General features: G+C 49.0%; 1 protein-coding gene across 2 annotated transcripts in view; it reads right to left on the bottom strand.

Moving 5' to 3' along the window:
- Positions 1 to 16,392, bottom strand: part of LOC135537806 (dihydropyrimidinase-related protein 2-like) — a 51,883-nt gene extending 35,491 nt beyond the window's left edge. For both annotated transcript variants that reach the window (XM_064963815.1, XM_064963816.1), the window contains exons 1-3: positions 16,045 to 16,392; positions 1,507 to 1,595; positions 373 to 557 (exon numbers count right to left, since the gene is read on the bottom strand). In XM_064963815.1, coding sequence (XP_064819887.1) covers positions 373 to 557; positions 1,507 to 1,595; positions 16,045 to 16,104 — 334 coding nt within the window. In that variant the 5' untranslated portion in view covers positions 16,105 to 16,392. The remainder of the gene's footprint in view (positions 1 to 372; positions 558 to 1,506; positions 1,596 to 16,044) is intronic.
- Positions 16,393 to 17,301: the final 909 nt, after the last annotated feature.

Here is a 17,301-nt window from a genome sequence, read left to right as displayed (position 1 = left end):
GTTAGTTAAGGTTAGGGTTAGTTAGGGTTAGTTAAGGTTAGGTTAGTTAGGGTTAGTTAAGGTTATGGTTAGTTAAGGTTAGGGTTAGTTACGGTTAGGGTTAGTTAGGGTTAGTTAAGGATAGGGTTAGTTAAGGTTAGGGTTAGTTAGCGTTAGTTAAGGTTATGGTTAGTTAAGGTTAGGGTTAGTTACGGTTAGGGTTAGTTAGGGTTCGTTAAGGATAGGGTTAGTTAAGGTTAGGGTTAGTTAGGGTTAGTTAAGGCTAGTTAAGGTTAGGGTTAGTTAGGGTTAGTTAAGGTTAGGGTTAGTTAGGGTTAGTTAAGGTTAGGGTTAGTTAGGGTTAGTGTCAGCAGTATAATAGAGGAACCCTACTGATCATGGTGGTGCCCCCAGCCAGGGCAGCCTTGGTCCCGTGGTAGAAGTCATCTGAAGGGATCATTCCCAGCTGGGAGGTCTGGAGGCTGGTGTTCACATCGATGCCACCGGGGATCACGATGTGTCCGTAGGCATCAACCGTCTTCACCCCTCCTGGAACTAAAAGGTTCTCACCAATCTGCCTGGTGAGGAGGACACGGGCCATGGTACAGGACAATGGTCACATTTTAACAGCAACAACAGTTTGTGTGTCTGTCTGCCTCTCTGTCTGCCTGCGTCTATATGTCTGTCTGCCTCTCTGTCTGCCTGTCTGTCTGCCTGTGTCTATATGTCGGCCTGCCTCTCTGTCTGCCTCTCTGTCTGCCTGTGTCTATATGTACATCTGCCTCTCTGTCTGCCTCTCTGTCTGCCTGCCTGTCTGCCTGCCTGCTTGTGTCTGCCTGTCTGTCTCTCTGTCTGCCTGCCTGTCTGTCTGCCTGCTTGTGTCTGCCTGTCTGTCTCTCTGTCTGCCTGCCTGTCTGTCTCTCTGTCTGCCTGCCTGTCTGTCTCTCTGTCTGCCTGTGTCTATATGTCCGTCTACCTCTCCGTCTGCCTGTCTCTACATGTCTGTCTGCCTCTCTGCCTGTCTGTCTGCCTATATGTCTGTCTGCCTCTGTCTGCCTCTCCGTCTGCCTGTGTCTATATGTCTGTCTGCCTCTGTGTCTCTGTCTGTGTCTTTGTCTGTATGTATGTGTCAATCTGTCTGTCTGTCTGTCTGTGTGTCTGTGTGTGTGTCAGTGTGTGTGTCAATCTGTCTGTGTGTGTGTGTGTGTGTGTGTGTGTGTGTGTGTGTGTGTGTGTGTGTGTGTGTGTGTGTGTGTGTGTGTGTGTGTGTGTGTGTGTGTGTGTCAGTGTGTGTGTCAATCTGTGTGTGTGTGTGTGTGTGTGTGTGTGTGTGTGTGTGTGTGTGTGTGTGTGTGTGTGTGTGTGTGTGTGTGTGTGTGTGTGTGTGTGTGTGTGTGTGTGTGTGTGTGTGTGTGTGTGTGTGTGTGTCAGTGTGTGTGTCAATCTGTCTGTGTGTGTGTGTGTGTGTGTATCTGTGTGTGTGTATCTGTGTGTGTGTATCTGTGTGTGTTAACAGTAACATCTTACTTGATGGTGCCATCCTCCACATAGATGTCTGCGTAGAACGACTGGTCGTCATTAACAATCTTTCCTCCTTTGATAATGAGGCGATCAGTCTGGGGACACAGGAACCATCAACAGCAGCGAGGAACACAAATACACATGTACATGTTAGTCATTCAACACACACTCTTATCCAGAAGAACTGACAGTTAGTACCATCACCTTAAGGTACCTTGGGGAGACAACCACGTGACTCAGTCATATAAAGACACGTGTTATAAAGCTGCTATCAGAAGGGGCAGTGCAGCTATCAGTAGGGGCAGTGCTGCTATCAGTAGGGGCAGTGCAGCTATCAGTAGGGGCAGTGCTGCTATCAGTAGGGGCAGTGCTGCTATCAGTAGGGGCAGTGCAGTTATCAGTAGGGGAGGTGCTGCTATCAGTAGGGGCAGTGCTGCTATCAGTAGGGGCAGTGCTGCTATCAGTAGGGGCAGTGCTGCTATCAGTAGGGGCAGTGCAGTTATCAGTAGGGGAGGTGCTGCTATCAGTAGGGGAGGTGCAGCTATCAGTAGGGGCAGTGCAGCTATCAGTAGGGGAGGTGCTGCTATCAGTAGGGGAGGTGCTGCTATCAGTAGGGGCAGTGCAGTTATCAGTAGGGGAGGTGCAGCTATCAGTAGGGGCAGTGCAGCTATCAGTAGGGGCAGTGCAGCTATCAGTAGGGGAGGTGCTGCTATCAGTAAGGGCAGTGCAGCTATCAGTAGGGGAGGTGCTGTTATCAGTAGGGCAGGTGCTGTTATCAGTAGGGGAGGTGCTGTTATCAGTAGGGGAGGTGCTGTTATCAGTAGGGGAGGTGCTGTTATCAGTAGGGGAGGTGCTGTTATCAGTAGGGGCAGTGGAGCTATCAGTAGGGGCAGTGCTGCTATCAGTAGGGGAGGTGCTGTTATCAGTAGGGGGGTGCTGCTATAAGTAGGGGCAGTGGAGCTATCAGTAGGGGAGGTGCTGTTATCAGTAGGGGAGGTCCTGTTATCAGTAGGGGCGGTGCTGCTATCAGTAGGGGAGGTCCTGTTATCAGTAGGGGAGGTGCTGTTATCAGTAGGGTGGGTGATGCTATCATTAGGGGAGGTGCTGTTATCAGTAGGGGAGGTGCTGTTATCAGTAGGGGAGGTGCTGCTATCAGTAGGGGAGGTGCTGTTATCAGTAGGGGCAGTGCAGATATAAGTAGGGGCAGTGGAGCTATCAGTAGGGGCGGTGCTGCTATCAGTAGGGATAGTGCAGCTATCAGTAGGGGCAGTGCAGCTATCAGTAGGGGCAATGCAGCTATCAGTAGGGGGGGTGCTGCTATCAGTAGTGGAGGTGCAGCTATCAGTAGGGGCAGTGCAGCTATCAGTAGGGGCAGTGCAGCTATCAGTAGGGGAGGTGCAGCTATCAGTAGGGGCAGTGCTGCTATCATTGGTGGCAGTGCTGCTATCAGTAGGGGCAGTGCTGCTATCAGTAGGGGCAGTGCTGCTATCAGTAGGGGCAGTGCAGCTATCAGTAGGGGCAGTGCAGTTATCAGTAGGGGAGGTGCTGCTATCAGTAGGGGAGGTGCTGCTATCAGTAGGGGAGGTGCTGTTATCAGTAGGGGAGGTGCTGCTATCAGTAGGGGAGGTGCTGTTATCAGTAGGGGCAATGCAGCTATAAGTAGGGGCAGTGGAGCTATCAGTAGGGGTGGTGCTGCTATCAGTAGGGATAGTGCAGCTATCAGTAGGGGCAGTGCAGTTATCAGTAGGGGCAATGCAGCTATCAGTAGGGGGGGTGCTGCTATCAGTAGGGGCAGTGCAGCTATCAGTAGGGGCAGTGCAGCTATCAGTAGGGGAGGTGCAGCTATCAGTAGGGGCAGTGCTGCTATCATTGGTGGCAGTGCTGCTATCAGTAGGGGCAGTGCAGTTATCAGTAGGGGGGTGCTGCTATCAGTAGGGGCAGTGCTGCTATCAGTAGGGGCAGTGCTGCTATCAGTAGGGGCAGTGCTGCTATCAGTAGGGGCAGTGCAGCTATCAGTAGGGGCAGTGCAGCTATCAGTAGGGGCAGTGCAGTTATCAGTAGGGGAGGTGCTGCTATCAGTAGGGGAGGTGCTGCTATCAGTAGGGGAGGTGCAGCAATCAGTAGGGGCAGTGCAGTTATCAGTAGGGGAGGTGCTGCTATCAGTATGGGAGGTGCTGCTATCAGTAGGGGCAGTGCAGTTATCAGTAGGGGAGGTGCAGCTATCAGTAGGGGCAGTGCAGCTATCAGTAGGGGCAGTGCAGCTATCAGTATGGGAGGTGCTGCTATCAGTAGGGGAGGTGCTGTTATCAGTAGGGGAGGTGCTGTTATCAGTAGGGGAGGTGCTGTTATCAGTATGGGCAGTGCAGTTATCAGTAGGGGAGGTGCTGCTATCAGTAGGGGCAGTGCTGCTATCATTAGTGGCAGTGCTGCTATCAGTAGGGGCAGTGCAGTTATCAGTAGGGGGGTGCTGCTATCAGTAGGGGCAGTGCTGCTATCAGTAGGGGCAGTGCTGCTATCAGTAGGGGCAGTGCTGCTATCAGTAGGGGCAGTGCAGCTATCAGTAGGGGCAGTGCAGCTATCAGTAGGGGCAGTGCAGTTATCAGTAGGGGAGGTGCTGCTATCAGTAGGGGAGGTGCTGCTATCAGTAGGGGAGGTGCAGCTATCAGTAGGGGCAGTGCAGTTATCAGTAGGGGAGGTGCTGCTATCAGTAGGGGCAGTGCAGTTATCAGTTGGGGAGGTGCAGCTATCAGTAGGGGCAGTGCAGCTATCAGTAGGGGCAGTGCAGCTATCAGTATGGGAGGTGCTGCTATCAGTAGGGGAGGTGCTGTTATCAGTAGGGGAGGTGCTGTTATCAGTAGGGGAGGTGCTGTTATCAGTATGGGAGGTGCTGTTATCAGTAGGGGCCGTGCAGCTATAAGTAGGGGCAGTGGAGCTATCAGTAGGGGCGGTGCTGCTATCAGTAGGGATAGTGCAGCTATCAGTAGGGGCAGTGCAGCTATCAGTAGGGGCAATGCAGCTATCAGTAGGGGGGGTGCTGCTATCAGTAGGGGAGGTGCTGTTATCAGTAGGGGCAGTGGAGCTATCAGCAGGGGAGGTGCTGCTATCAGTAGGGGAGGTGCTGTTATCAGTAGGGGCAGTGCTGCTATCAGTAGGGGAGGTGCTGCTATCAGTAGGGGAGGTGCTGTTATCAGTAGGGGCAGTGCAGCTATAAGTAGGGGCAGTGGAGCTATCAGTAGGGGCGGTGCTGCTATCAGTAGGGATAGTGCAGCTATCAGTAGGGGCAGTGCAGCTATCAGTAGGGGCAATGCAGCTATCAGTAGGGGGGGTGCTGTATCAGTAGGGGAGGTGCTGTTATCAGTAGGGGCAGTGCAGCTATCAGTAGGGGAGGTGCTGCTATCAGTAGGGGCAGTGAAGCTATCAGTAGGGGCAGTGCAGCTATCAGTAGGGGAGGTGCTGCTATCAATAGGGGCAGTGCAGCTATCAGTAGGGGCAGTGCAGCTATCAGTAGGGGCAGTGCTGCTATCAGTAGGGGCAGTGCTGCTATCAGTAGGGGAGGTGCTCCTATCAATAGGGGCAGTGCTGCTATCAGTAGGGATAGTGCTGCTATCAGTAGGGGCAGTGCTGCTATCAGTAGGGGAGGTGCTGCTATCAGTAGGGGAGGTGCTGTTATCAGTAGGGGCATTGCAGCTATCAGTAGGGGCAGTGCTGCTATCAGTAGGGGAGGTGCTGCTATCAGTAGGGGCAGTGCAGTTATCAGTAGGGGCAGTGCAGCTATCAGTAGGGGCAGTGCTGCTATCAGTAGGGGAGGTGCTGCTATCAGTAGGGGCAGTGCAGTTATCAGTAGGGTCAGTGCAGTTATCAATAGGGGAGGTGCTGCTATCAGTAGGGGAGGTGCAGCTATCAGTAGGGGAGGTGCTGCTATCAGTAGGGGCAGTGCAGTTATCAGTAGGGGAGGTGCTGCTATCAGTAGGGGCAGTGCAGCTATCAGTAGGGGCAGTGCAGCTATCGGTAGGGGCAGTGCAGCAATCAGTAGGGTCAGTGCAGCTATCAGTAGGGGCAGTGCTGCTATCAGTAGGGGCAGTGCAGCTATCAGTAGGGGAGGTGCTGCTATCAGTAGGGGCAGTGCTGCTATCAGTAGGGGCAGTGCAGCTATCAGTAGGGGCAGTGCAGCTATCGGTAGGGGCAGTGCAGTTATCAGTAGGGGCAGTGCAGTTATCAGTAGGGGCAGTGCAGTTATCAGTAGGGGCAGTGCAGTATTCAGTAGGGGCAGTGCAGTTATCAGTAGGGGCAGTGCAGTTATCAGTAGGGGCAGTGCAGTTATCAGTAGGGGCAGTGCAGCTATCAGTAGGGGCAGTGCAGCTATCAGTAGGGGCAGTGCAGTTAACAATAGGGGCAGTGCAGTTAACAATAGGGGCAGTGCAGCTATCAGTAGGGGCAGTGCAGCTATCGGTAGGGGCAGTGCAGCAATCAGTAGGGTCAGTGCAGCTATCAGTAGGGGCAGTGCTGCTATCAGTAGGGGCAGTGCAGCTATCAGTAGGGGAGGTGCTGCTATCAGTAGGGGCAGTGCTGCTATCAGTAGGGGCAGTGCATCTATCAGTAGGGGCAGTGCAGCTATCGGTAGGGGCAGTGCAGTTATCGGTAGGGGCAGTGCCGTTATCAGTAGGGGCAGTGCAGTTATCAGTAGGGGCAGTGCAGTTATCAGTAGGGGCAGTGCAGTATTCAGTAGGGGCAGTGCAGTTATCAGTAGGGGCAGTACAGTTATCAGTAGGGGCAGTGCAGTTATCAGTAGGGGCAGTGCAGCTATCAGTAGGGGCAGTGCAGTTAACAATAGGGGCAGTGCAGTTATCAGTAGGGGCAGTGCAGTTATCAGTAGGGGCAGTGCAGTTATCAGTAGGGGCAGTGCAGCTATCAGTAGGGGCAGTGCAGTTAACAATAGGGGCAGTGCAGTTAACAATAGGGGCAGTGCAGTTATCAGTAGGGGCAGTGCAGCTATCAGTAGGGGAGGTGCAGTTATCAGTAGGGGCAGTGCAGCTATCAGTAGGAGAGGTGCTGCTATCAGTAGGGGCAGTGCAGCTATCAGTAGGGGCAGTGCAGCTATCGGTAGGGGCAGTGCAGTTATCGGTAGGGGCAGTGCAGTTATCAGTAGGTGCAGTGCAGTTATCAGTAGGGGCAGTGCAGTTATCAGTAGGGGCAGTGCAGTATTCAGTAGGGGCAGTGCAGTTATCAGTAGGGGCAGTGCAGTTATCAGTAGGGGCAGTGCAGCTATCAGTAGGGGCAGTGCAGCTATCAGTAGGGGCAGTGCAGCTATCAGTAGGGGCTGTGCAGCTATCAGTAGGGGCAGTGCAGCTATCAGTAGGGGCAGTGCTGCTATCAGTAGGGGCAGTGCAGTTATCAGTAGGGGCAGTGCAGCTATCAGTAGGGGCAGTGCAGTTATCAGTAGGGGCAGTGCTGCTATCAGTAGGGGCAGTGCAGCTATCAGTAGGGGCAGTGCAGCTATCAGTAGGGGAGGTGCAGTTATCAGTAGTGGAGGTGCAGTTATCAGTAGGGGCAGTGCAGCTATCAGTAGGGGAGGTGCTGCTAAGACCAGACAAGTGTTATAAAGCAGCTATCTGCAGAAGCTACACTGTATAAGCTACACTGCAAAACCTACACTGCAAAAGCTACGCTGCATAAGCTACACTGCATAAGCTAAACTGAACAAGCTAGCCTGTAGAGGCTACACTACATGCTGTAGAAGTTACACTGTAGATGTTACACTGGCGGTAAAAAACAGCATGTTGCAGGAGTCAGTTGAGTTCATTGTAACCAATCATCAGTAGCATCCTCCCACCACCCCCCACCAGAACTCCACCACCCACCAGACCACCACCACCTACCAGACCTCTACCACCCACCAGACATCCACCACCCACCAGACCTCCACCACCCACCAGACCTCCACCACCCACCAGACCTCCACCACCCACCAGACATCCACCACCCACCAGACCTCCACCACCCACCCACCAGACCTCCACCACCACCAACCAGACCACCACCACCCACCAGACCTCCAGCGTCTAGGCCCAGCCCCTGCTTCCTACGAGCCACCATAACCGCCCTCCACCAGCCCCTCTCTCCATACTCCCATCCAGCTCCAGTCACTCCCCCTCTCTCCCTTCCCTTCTCCCCCAGCTCTAGCTCCAGTCACTCCCCCTCTCTCCATACTCCCATCCAGCTCCAGTCACTCCCCCTCTCTCCATACTCCCATCCAGCTCCAGTCACTCCCCCTCTCTCCATACTCCCATCCAGCTCCAGTCACTCCCCCTCTCTCCTTTCCCTTCTCCCCCAGCTCCAGTCACTCCCCCTCGTTCCTTTCCCTTCTCCCCCAGCTCCAGTCACTCCCCCTCTCTCCTTTCCCTTCTTCCCCTTAGATCCAGTCACTCCCCCTCTCTCCTTTCCCTTCTCCCCCAGCTCCAGTCACTCCCCCTCTCTCCTTTCCCTTCTCCCCCAGCTCTAGCCCCAGTCACTCTCTCCCCTCCCCTCTCTCCCAGCTCCAGTCACTCCTCCTCTCTCCTTTCCCTTCTCCTCCAGCTCCAGTCACTCCTCCTCTCTCCTTTCCCTTCTCCTCCAGCTCCAGTCACACCTCCTCTCTCCTTTCCCTTCTCCTCCAGCTCCAGTCACTCCCCCTCTCTCCTTTCCCTTCTCCCCCAGCTCTAGCCCCAGTCACTCTCTCCCCTCCCCTCTCTCCCAGCTCCAGTCACTCCTCCTCTCTCCTTTCCCTTCTCCTCCAGCTCCAGTCACTCCTCCTCTCTCCTTTCCCTTCTCCTCCAGCTCCAGTCACACCTCCTCTCTCCTTTCCCTTCTCCTCCAGCTCCAGTCACTCCCCCTCTCTCCTTTCCCTTCTCCCCCAGCTCTAGCCCCAGTCACTCTCTCCCCTCCCCTCTCTCCCAGCTCCAGTCACTCCTCCTCTCTCCTTTCCCTTCTCCTCCAGCTCCAGTCACTCCCCCTCTCTCCTTTCCCTTCTCCCCCAGCTCTAGCCCCAGTCACTCTCTCCCCTCCCCTCTCTCCTCCCTTCTTCCCCAACTCTAGCCCCAGTCACTCTCTCCTCTCCCTTGGCACGGGGTCTCAAACGAGGAGAGGGGAGAGGGAACTACAATGCCCTCTCTAAAGGCTGTTCCCCCGCCAGCTAGTACTGCCTCTGCTGCTGCCACCATGGCCTCAGTTTACACTATGATCACATCAGTCATAGGACAAGGTCAACGGGGAGTGAACGTAGGGTGTATAAACAGTAGCACAATGCTTTAGTGAGCACTAATACAATATTATAATGTCAACTAGCTGATCCATAGACCGAGCAGTGGTGGATCCTTTACCAGTGGATGGAGAGAGACCCTGTTAACAATGAGGTTCTCAGTGAGTTTAGATGGAGAGAGACCCTGTTAACAATGAGGTTCTCAGTGAGTTTAGATGGAGAGAGACCCTGTTAACAATGAGGTTCTCAGTGAGTTTAGATGGAGAGAGACCCTGTTAACAATGAGGTTCTCAGGGAGTTTAGATGGAGAGAGACCCTGTTAACAATGAGGTTCTCAGGGAGTTTAGATGGAGAGAGACCCTGTTAACAATGAGGTTCTCAGTGAGTTTAGATGGAGAGAGACCCTGTTAACAATGAGGTTCTCAGTGAGTTTAGATGGAGAGAGACCCTGTTAACAATGAGGTTCTCAGTGAGTTTAGATGGAGAGATACCATGTTAACAATGAGGTTCTCAGTGAGTTTAGATGGAGAGAGACCCTGTTAACAATGAGGTTCTCAGTGAGTTTAGATGGAGAGAGACCCTGTTAACAATGAGGTTCTCAGTGAGTTTAGATGGAGAGAGACCCTGTTAACAATGAGGTTCTCAGTGAGTTTAGATGGAGAGAGACCCTGTTAACAATGAGGTTCTCAGTGAGTTTAGATGGAGAGATACCATGTTAACAATGAGGTTCTCAGGGAGTTTAGATGGAGAGAGACCCTGTTAACAATGAGGTTCTCAGTGAGTTTAGATGGAGAGAGACCCTGTTAACAATGAGGTTCTCAGTGAGTTTAGATGGAGAGAGACCCTGTTAACAATGAGGTTCTCAGGGAGTTTAGATGGAGAGAGACCCTGTTAACAATGAGGTTCTCAGGGAGTTTAGATGGAGAGAGACCCTGTTAACAATGAGGTTCTCAGTGAGTTTAGATGGAGAGAGACCCTGTTAACAATGAGGTTCTCAGTGAGTTTAGATGGAGAGAGACCCTGTTAACAATGAGGTTCTCAGTGAGTTTAGATGGAGAGAGACACTGTTAACAATGAGGTTCTCAGTGAGTTTAGATGGAGAGAGACCCTGTTAACAATGAGGTTCTCAGGGAGTTTAGATGGAGAGAGACCCTGTTAACAATGAGGTTCTCAGTGAGTTTAGATGGAGAGAGACACTGTTAACAATGAGGTTCTCAGTGAGTTTAGATGGAGAGAGACCCTGTTAACAATGAGGTTCTCAGGGAGTTTAGATGGAGAGAGACCCTGTTAACAATGAGGTTCTCAGTGAGTTTAGATGGAGAGAGACCCTGTTAACAATGAGGTTCTCAGTGAGTTTAGATGGAGAGAGACCCTTTTAACAATGAGGTTCTCAGTGAGTTTAGATGGAGAGAGACCCTGTTAACAATGAGGTTCTCAGTGAGTTTAGATGGAGAGAGACCCTGTTAACAATGAGGTTCTCAGTGAGTTTAGATGGAGAGAGACCCTGTTAACAATGAGGTTCTCAGTGAGTTTAGATGGAGAGAGACCCTGTTAACAATGAGGTTCTCAGTGAGTTTAGATGGAGAGAGACCCTGTTAACAATGAGGTTCTCAGTGAGTTTAGATGGAGAGAGACCCTGTTAACAATGAGGTTCTCAGTGAGTTTAGATGGAGAGAGACCCTGTTAACAATGAGGTTCTCAGGGAGTTTAGATGGAGAGAGACCCTGTTAACAATGAGGTTCTCAGTGAGTTTAGATGGAGAGAGACCCTGTTAACAATGAGCTTCTCAGTGAGTTTAGATGGAGAGAGACCCTGTTAACAATGAGGTTCTCAGTGAGTTTAGATGGAGAGAGACCCTGTTAACAATGAGGTTCTCAGGGAGTTTAGATGGAGAGAGACCCTGTTAACAATGAGGTTCTCAGGGAGTTTAGATGGAGAGAGACCCTGTTAACAATGAGGTTCTCAGTGAGTTTAGATGGAGAGAGACCCTGTTAACAATGAGGTTCTCAGTGAGTTTAGATGGAGAGAGACCCTGTTAACAATGAGGTTCTCAGTGAGTTTAGATGGAGAGAGACCCTGTTAACAATGAGGTTCTCAGGGAGTTTAGATGGAGAGAGACCCTGTTAACAATAAGGTTCTCAGGGAGTTTAGATGGAGAGAGACCCTGTTAACAATGAGGTTCTCAGTGAGTTTAGATGGAGAGAGACCCTGTTAACAATGAGCTTCTCAGTGAGTTTAGATGGAGAGAGACCCTGTTAACAATGAGGTTCTCAGTGAGTTTAGATGGAGAGAGACCCTGTTAACAATGAGGTTCTCAGTGAGTTTAGATGGAGAGAGACCCTGTTAACAATGAGGTTCTCAGTGAGTTTAGATGGAGAGAGACCCTGTTAACAATGAGGTTCTCAGGGAGTTTAGATGGAGAGAGACCCTGTTAACAATGAGGTTCTCAGGGAGTTTAGATGGAGAGAGACCCTGTTAACAATGAGGTTCTCAGTGAGTTTAGATGGAGAGAGACCCTGTTAACAATGAGCTTCTCAGTGAGTTTAGATGGAGAGAGACCCTGTTAACAATGAGGTTCTCAGTGAGTTTAGATGGAGAGAGACCCTGTTAACAATGAGGTTCTCAGTGAGTTTAGATGGAGAGAGACCCTGTTAACAATGAGGTTCTCAGGGAGTTTAGATGGAGAGAGACCCTGTTAACAATGAGGTTCTCAGGGAGTTTAGATGGAGAGAGACCCTGTTAACAATGAGGTTCTCAGTGAGTTTAGATGGAGAGAGACCCTGTTAACAATGAGGTTCTCAGTGAGTTTAGATGGAGAGAGACCCTGTTAACAATGAGGTTCTCAGTGAGTTTAGATGGAGAGAGACCCTGTTAACAATGAGGTTCTCAGGGAGTTTAGATGGAGAGAGACCCTGTTAACAATGAGGTTCTCAGGGAGTTTAGATGGAGAGAGACCCTGTTAACAATGAGGTTCTCAGTGAGTTTAGATGGAGAGAGACCCTGTTAACAATGAGCTTCTCAGTGAGTTTAGATGGAGAGAGACCCTGTTAACAATGAGGTTCTCAGTGAGTTTAGATGGAGAGAGACCCTGTTAACAATGAGGTTCTCAGTGAGTTTAGATGGAGAGAGACCCTGTTAACAATGAGGTTCTCAGTGAGTTTAGATGGAGAGAGACCCTGTTAACAATGAGCTTCTCAGTGAGTTTAGATGGAGAGAGACCCTGTTAACAATGAGGTTCTCAGTGAGTTTAGATGGAGAGAGACCCTGTTAACAATGAGGTTCTCAGTGAGTTTAGATGGAGAGAGACCCTGTTAACAATGAGGTTCTCAGGGAGTTTAGATGGAGAGAGACCCTGTTAACAATGAGGTTCTCAGTGAGTTTAGATGGAGAGAGACCCTGTTAACAATGAGGTTCTCAGTGAGTTTAGATGGAGAGAGACCCTGTTAACAATGAGGTTCTCAGTGAGTTTAGATGGAGAGAGACCCTGTTAACAATGAGGTTCTCAGTGAGTTTAGATGGAGAGAGACCCTGTTAACAATGAGGTTCTCAGTGAGTTTAGATGGAGAGAGACCCTGTTAACAATGAGGTTCTCAGTGAGTTTAGATGGAGAGAGACCCTGTTAACAATGAGGTTCTCAGTGAGTTTAGATGGAGAGAGACCCTGTTAACAATGAGGTTCTCAGTGAGTTTAGATGGAGAGAGACCCTGTTAACAATGAGGTTCTCAGGGAGTTTAGATGGAGAGAGACCCTGTTAACAATGAGGTTCTCAGTGAGTTTAGATGGAGAGAGACCCTGTTAACAATGAGGTTCTCAGTGAGTTTAGATGGAGAGAGACCCTGTTAACAATGAGGTTCTCAGTGAGTTTAGATGGAGAGAGACCCTGTTAACAATGAGGTTCTCAGGGAGTTTAGATGGAGAGAGACCCTTTTAACAATGAGGTTCTCAGTGAGTTTAGATGGAGAGAGACCCTGTTAACAATGAGGTTCTCAGTGAGTTTAGATGGAGAGAGACCCTGTTAACAATGAGGTTCTCAGGGAGTTTAGATGGAGAGAGACCCTGTTAACAATGAGGTTCTCAGTGAGTTTAGATGGAGAGAGACCCTGTTAACAATGAGGTTCTCAGTGAGTTTAGATGGAGAGAGACCCTGTTAACAATGAGGTTCTCAGTGAGTTTAGATGGAGAGAGACCCTGTTAACAATGAGGTTCTCAGTGAGTTTAGATGGAGAGAGACCCTGTTAACAATGAGGTTCTCAGTGAGTTTAGATGGAGAGAGACCCTGTTAACAATGAGGTTCTCCGTGAGTTTAGATGGAGAGAGACCCTGTTAACAATGAGGTTCTCAGTGAGTTTAGATGGAGAGAGACCCTGTTAACAATGAGGTTCTCAGTGAGTTTAGATGGAGAGAGACCCTGTTAACAATGAGGTTCTCAGGGAGTTTAGATGGAGAGAGACCCTGTTAACAATGAGGTTCTCAGTGAGTTTAGATGGAGAGAGACCCTGTTAACAATGAGGTTCTCAGTGAGTTTAGATGGAGAGAGACCCTGTTAACAATGAGGTTCTCAGTGAGTTTAGATGGAGAGAGACCCTGTTAACAATGAGGTTCTCAGTGAGTTTAGATGGAGAGAGACCCTGTTAACAATGAGGTTCTCAGTGAGTTTAGATGGAGAGAGACCCTGTTAACAATGAGGTTCTCCGTGAGTTTAGATGGAGAGAGACCCTGTTAACAATGAGGTTCTCAGTGAGTTTAGATGGAGAGAGACAGCCAGCCAGCCAGTTATAGTGACAGACAGACAGACAGACAGACAGACAGACAGACAGACAGACAGACAGACAGACAGACAGACAGAGACAGACAGAGACAGACAGAGACAGACAGACAGACAGACAGACAGACAGACAGACCCTGATGGGAAAGACAACAGTGAAGCCATAATGTAAAGTGACAGATCCACAGAGAGCCATGACACCAGAGGGACACCAGAGGGCTACACTCTAGGACTTCACAGTTTCGGTTCAGAGTTACTGCTGCTACTGGTTGACAAAAAAACCCATTGCACTCTAAAAGATATCTGGGATAAAAACAACCCAATTTGGGTAACTATTGGACAGAACACACATTGGGTTATTGTGACCCAGCCAGTTGGGTCACAAAAACCCCATTGTTTTCTTTAAGAGGAACCAGGTTGGGTTGTTGATGCAGGGTTACTGAGCTGTGATCCATCGGGTCGGATCAGAACACTGGGAGAGTAAATGTCATTCCAGTCCATCTGTTCTGTTGTCTTGTCAACACATGTTAATGTTGAGCACTGACACTTCTGGGGCTGTTATAAGGCTTACACAAGAGTATGAGGTCCTTATAGTGCCTATTGCTTGTTACAGATTTGTTAAAATATTTAAATAATAATATAATTAAATGTATAATAAAATATGTAATAGGCAAAAATATTGAAGGATAATTGAAATTTGCAGTGTACAAACTCAACATGACAAATACGAATGGCATTTACTCTTACGGGTGGCCAAAAATAACTCTGAAAACCAAGCCCCCCTAATAGGCAAATGCCTTTGGATTACCTAAACCTGGGTTAATTTAACCATCGAATGCGTTTTTATTGCCATGCTATTTTCAGGAAGTATGGCCTATTGGGGGCGTGGCTTTCAGATAGGTCTTGTTGAACATTCCGAAAGAGTAAATGTCATTCCTGTTCATCATGTTATGTTTTGTACACTGCTAATTAAAAATGTCCTTCAATATTTTTTGAACATTGCATATTTTAATATACAGTTAATAACATGATTATTTAAATATCATAACGAAGTGGTAACTTTCCAACATTGGGATATGCATATGCACCTGTGGCACTCATTTTGTGTAGGTCTCGTTAAACTTCAAGTGTCTGTGCTCAACCTAAACACGTGTCGACAAGACAACAGAACAGATGATCGGAATGACATTTACTCTCACGGGTGGCCTAAAATAACTATCTGAGAGCCACACCCCCTACTAATCCATACCTCCAGTCTTCTGATCTGGCCCAATGGGTCATAGCTCAATAACCCAACTAAGTGCTCAACTGGCTGGGTCAAAAATAATACCATGTGTATTCTGTCCGATTTTTACCCTGTGTTGTTTTTATTAACGCAGGTTTGTTTTTAGAATGTGACTGGTAGACAGACTGAGGGATGGACAGACGGACAGACAGACACATGGGCGTACGGGCAGACAGGCCTACATGCAGACAGGCAGGCAGGTAGAGACACAGAACGACAGACAGATAGAGAGACAGGCAGATAGACAGACACGACCACAGAAGAACAGACAGTAAGCTACCACCAGTGCCTCCCATACAGAAAGAGTGTAACCGGGGAACAGCAATTATCATTTCTCTCACACTGGTATTTTGGTTACAGTTAGGAATTATGGCAGTCTTAATGTCTGTATTGATTTTAGTCATGTAGCCTTTTTAATGGCTTCATATTCAACTGCTGCTCGTCAAAAATGGGGAGAATAATTCCAAAGGAGGAGAATCTGGGTCATGCCGGTTAAAGGAGCGGCCCTGTACTGTATGTAGGCTTTGCATCAGCCAGACCACTGTGTCAAATTGCCCGGAAGGATTCAGTGTGGCTTCGCCAACTACGCCCCGTCTCTGTTGCTATGGCGTACAACTGTGCTCCCTTCATCCGCATGGATGAATCTGACCCGTTTTAACGACAAGGGGAAACCTTCCGCAGGAGACATAGAGGCTCTCGGTGACTCAGACAGACCGTTTCGGCTGCAAGATGTCCATGGTTTGATGGTTAACGATATAGGCTGTCGTGGTCACTTAGAAATGCATCTCAGAGACGTTTGAGATCTTTGTTGAGTCTTTTCAATGGAAAACATTTATTGGACGATATTATATGCAATTGAAATCTATTATTTGGCCGGATTCTGCATGCCATTCAATTAAATCACTGACTGAAATGTGGGGACATGCGACAATGCGAGACAGCTCTCTGATCAGTCCACAGCGGCCGGCGCCGCCATGATCAATTCACTACAATTTATTGTTCGCCTATATTATATAGACTCTGTGTGTTTTACTTGTATTTGCAGCGAGAAAACGTCTTGACATGACCAGGACGGAACAGACATTCGATGCCAAGAGAGTATCTTGTTCGGGCTTTGATATTGTGAAGTCTGTAGGCTAAAGCAGTAGCCGGTAGTTGCGTGCGTGTGTGATTCAAATACGATTTATCACACCATTACCTTTTTTCTCTTGCAATCGATAAATAATACCGGTGTGTGGGGCGACAAACGTATATACCTACCGATGAACGAGGAGTGCCTACCGACAAACGGGGAATGTTCTTCTTGCCTTGGTAAGACATGCCGGCCGGTGTAGCGGTTCAATGGGAGGCTGAGCGTTGATTCCCGACGTTTCAAAGAACACGAGAAACGGATTTTTCACCGCTTGGTAGCCTATTTCCTCGCTTTAATAAAATCCGTCGTCGGAGCCAATTTCTGTAATCTAATTTACACTATCCTACTGGTCAGATTGTGTGAATATAGGAATATACCGACAAAAATAATAGAAACAATATGTTCTAGGTTACCGTTACTTTGTTAGTGCTGTCGCGCACCAGTCAGAGTCCTCCCTTCAACAATACATCCGGCTGCCTCGCGCACCATCTGCTCGTTTAATATTCCAGACACATCACATCCTACCAGTTACTGGCTGGCATCACACATCCTACCGCTAATAGGGGCTAGGCAGGCATCCTGGCAGGCTTTTACCCTACACAGCCACAAAAATTTAGTGGCCACTTAAAACCCGTGTTCTTGATAAAACTCGGGGCCTGTTACCAGTGGGAGCAGCCAGGTGTTGAAATCACAGATACAAATGTGAGATCTCTTTCTTTAGGCCATGGGCAACCAATGGGCAGAATAATGGTCATTTCAGTACCATGCCCATTGGGACAGCTCCTTTTGGCTAAACATTGATCTAGCTTAGAATAGCCTAAACATAGCCTGGGCTATACATGATCAATTAATTACATATCAATTAGATTGTGTTAGGTTAACTTCCTCCATAAAGATATACGTTCAAAACACGGAGAGAAAAAAATATATGATTTGTAAATGGACTTTTAACATGTTGTCAATTCAGGCACCGCACAATATAACATATCTTCCACAGGGGAAAATAAATCTGTGGTGGATTTACCTGCCGTTTTCCATTGTGCTCACGGTTGTGTCCAGGTCCAGTCTGGTAAACGATTTGACCCCGGGAGGAGCCGGTTTCGGACCCAACTGCTCTGTCTCCACTTGGTCTGGTCTCACTGACCGACGAGAAGTTACTCACACTCCCGGTGTCACTGAAAGTATCCGACCAGCATTTCTCCTCGTTCTTAATCTTAACATGTCGTCTCACAGACTGGGGGCTGCTGTTGTACGACTCAAAATGTAAAGTTTTATTCTCATAAGCGCCTTCCACGTTGCAGAACATGCCGCCGAATTTGACCCTGGGTTTCGGGCTGTCTGTCCCCAGTCTAGACAGCAACGACCCTTCATCGTCACTATCTCTT

Source organism: Oncorhynchus masou, unplaced genomic scaffold (assembly GCF_036934945.1).
Source record: "Oncorhynchus masou masou isolate Uvic2021 unplaced genomic scaffold, UVic_Omas_1.1 unplaced_scaffold_844, whole genome shotgun sequence".
In the NCBI taxonomy this organism is placed as follows: domain Eukaryota; kingdom Metazoa; phylum Chordata; class Actinopteri; order Salmoniformes; family Salmonidae; genus Oncorhynchus; species Oncorhynchus masou.
This window is presented reverse-complemented; position numbering and strand designations above follow the sequence as displayed.